This window comes from Nestor notabilis, unplaced genomic scaffold, assembly GCF_000696875.1.
Source record: "Nestor notabilis isolate BGI_N333 unplaced genomic scaffold, ASM69687v1 scaffold2408, whole genome shotgun sequence".
Taxonomy (NCBI): Eukaryota; Metazoa; Chordata; class Aves; order Psittaciformes; family Psittacidae; genus Nestor; species Nestor notabilis.
Window position 1 is genome coordinate 49,877 of NW_009940490.1, and position 2,208 is coordinate 52,084.

The 2,208-nt window shown below is 45.5% G+C and overlaps 1 protein-coding gene across 1 annotated transcript in view; it reads left to right on the forward strand.

Annotated features, from left to right (window-relative positions):
- LOC104410255 (otoferlin-like) overlaps positions 1 to 2,208 on the forward strand; it is a gene marked incomplete at its 5' end in the record, with an annotated part of 85,496 nt that overhangs the window by 49,569 nt on the left and 33,719 nt on the right. Inside the window, 3 exon segments of the mRNA XM_010020367.1 lie at positions 1 to 48; positions 922 to 1,006; positions 2,108 to 2,208. The exon segment at positions 1 to 48 is cut by the window's left edge and continues 15 nt beyond it. Of these exon segments, the coding sequence (XP_010018669.1) occupies positions 1 to 48; positions 922 to 1,006; positions 2,108 to 2,208 (234 nt within the window).

Below are 2,208 nucleotides of genomic sequence, written 5' to 3' on the forward strand. Positions count from 1 at the left end.
TTCCATGTCCCACCAGATGTCATGTTCGACAAGATCATCAAGCTATCTGTAAGTGAGCATGGTTGCATTGTTCTTTTTGTGGGGCTTTGGAAGGCACCAGTCCATTCTGCATATGTAGTGGGGATGGATTTAAGGTGATTATTTAATGGGAGACCCCCAGTAAGAGTTAAAGTATTTGGTCCTATGAGTCTCACCTCATGCTGTAGACTCCCAGTCCCTCTTTCTGTTGCTGACCTTCACTGCTGGGTCCACACAGCTGCATCCCTGCATTTGCCATCTCCCTCTGTGTATGATCTCTAGTATTTCAGAGCCAGGTAGAACAAAACCCATCATGACTTGTAATTAGGCTTTGGAAGAAGAAAGACCTTCCCAAGCCTGCCAGAGATTTTCCTGGAGCATGAGACCAGCAAAGCTATTGTGGAAATTGAGGAGTGTAGATTCTGAGGGCAAAGTGGAGACTGCAGCCCCTCCAACAGCCAGAGAGAAGGGTGATGAACGTGATTTGCAGATTCACTGACCAAAGAACACTGATTAGGAGTGTTCCTATCTATCCCATGCACAGACTGGCTGTACAATTTCTCCCACAAAGGGAATTAGACCATAGATTCCGAGTACCCTAAAGACGCACCCTCCAGGTAAATGTCCCAGTGTTTGTTGCCATAATGGCTGGAAAACTACATTTTTTTTTTTTTTTTTGCTTTTCTTTTTGGTATTCAACCCAAGTATATACTTCCAGTATCACTAAGCAAGAGCTGCCAACCCCACCGGGCCTCTTAATGTCCTTATACAGGCCAAGGTCCTGCACAGACCCAGGAAGATGCATCAGCTCCTTTCCCATACGATACTGAACACCTCCGGAAAGAGCCCTATGGCTCCCCAGGCATGGGAAAAGCCTATTTATTTTCCCATCTCTATTTCCAGGTGATCCACTCAAAAAACCTTTTGCGCAGTGGGACCTTGGTAGGCTCCTTCAAGATGGACGTTGGAACTGTTTATACCCAACCTGGTATGTAAATGCTGTTTGCAGCTTGTCCTGTGTGTCTACCTGCACCATTGAATAAATGTCTTTGCCAAGTAGCCAGGCAGGTGCTAGTTCCCTTGGATGATGCTTATGTAACTTAGTGTTAGTACCCTAGACATAAGCACATCACCTGGGCTCCCTCTAGGGTCGGTAAAAAGCACTCGACACCTCCAGAGAAGGTTGAATATCCCAGACTGAAATAAAGTGGTACAGCCAGAGGCTGTGATGCCCTCTGCATGTGCTGGTCCCTATCCACTGACCTTCTGAGGAAGGAAGCCCAAGGCACCTTGCTTAGGCAAGATACCAACCTTCCAGATAGCTGAAGGTCATGGACTGGATCTTGCCCTCTGCATATGGCATAAACCAAGAAAGGAGGATGTCTGATGTACAGTGGAGAAGAGAAAGAGGTTGATTAAAGCTGCTGTCAGGTTGCTTGCCATTTGAGGGCCTGGTGCTCACAGCATGATAAAACTCAACACACAACACCCCTTCAGAAAATACACCTCCAAAATCACTGACGTGTTTTTCCTGTATCACACCTATTGCAGCATTCTGCCTCTATAAATAAGCCTGAGAGCTAAGATGTGAATGAAGCCTCCAGAGTCCTGAGGGGCTTGAGTCGGCAGATGATGAGGGGGATCTTAAGGGAGCTTCTGGTCTGATTCCTTGCTCTGCAGAAGGATGAAGTATTTCTAACACCATTTAAAAAGCAGCTGAGACTTTATAGACATAGAATCATAGAATCATTTATGTTGGTAAATACCTTTAAGATCATCAAGTCCAATTGTTAACCTAACACTACCAAGTCCAGCACTTAAACATGTCCCGAAACACCACATCTACATGTCTTTTAAATACCTCCAGGGGTGGTAACTTCCAGTGATGAAGAATCCACAACCCCTCCTTCAGACAATTTATCCCACTGCTTCTGCCTTCAGCATGAGACCCATATTCCTAATGGATTTCTCAGAGTTTCTGTCTGAATTCCTCACATCTGAAGATCCCACTCAAGGGAAGGATGTTTCCAGTCCTCATGGTAATTACTGTCTCATTCTGATAAATAATTGTCTTGTTCTCTGCTTTCAGAGCACCAGTTCTACCACAAATGGGCCATTCTTTCTGATCCCGAGGATCTCACTGCTGGGCTGAAAGGTTACCTGAAGTGTGACATCGCCGTGGTAGGGAAA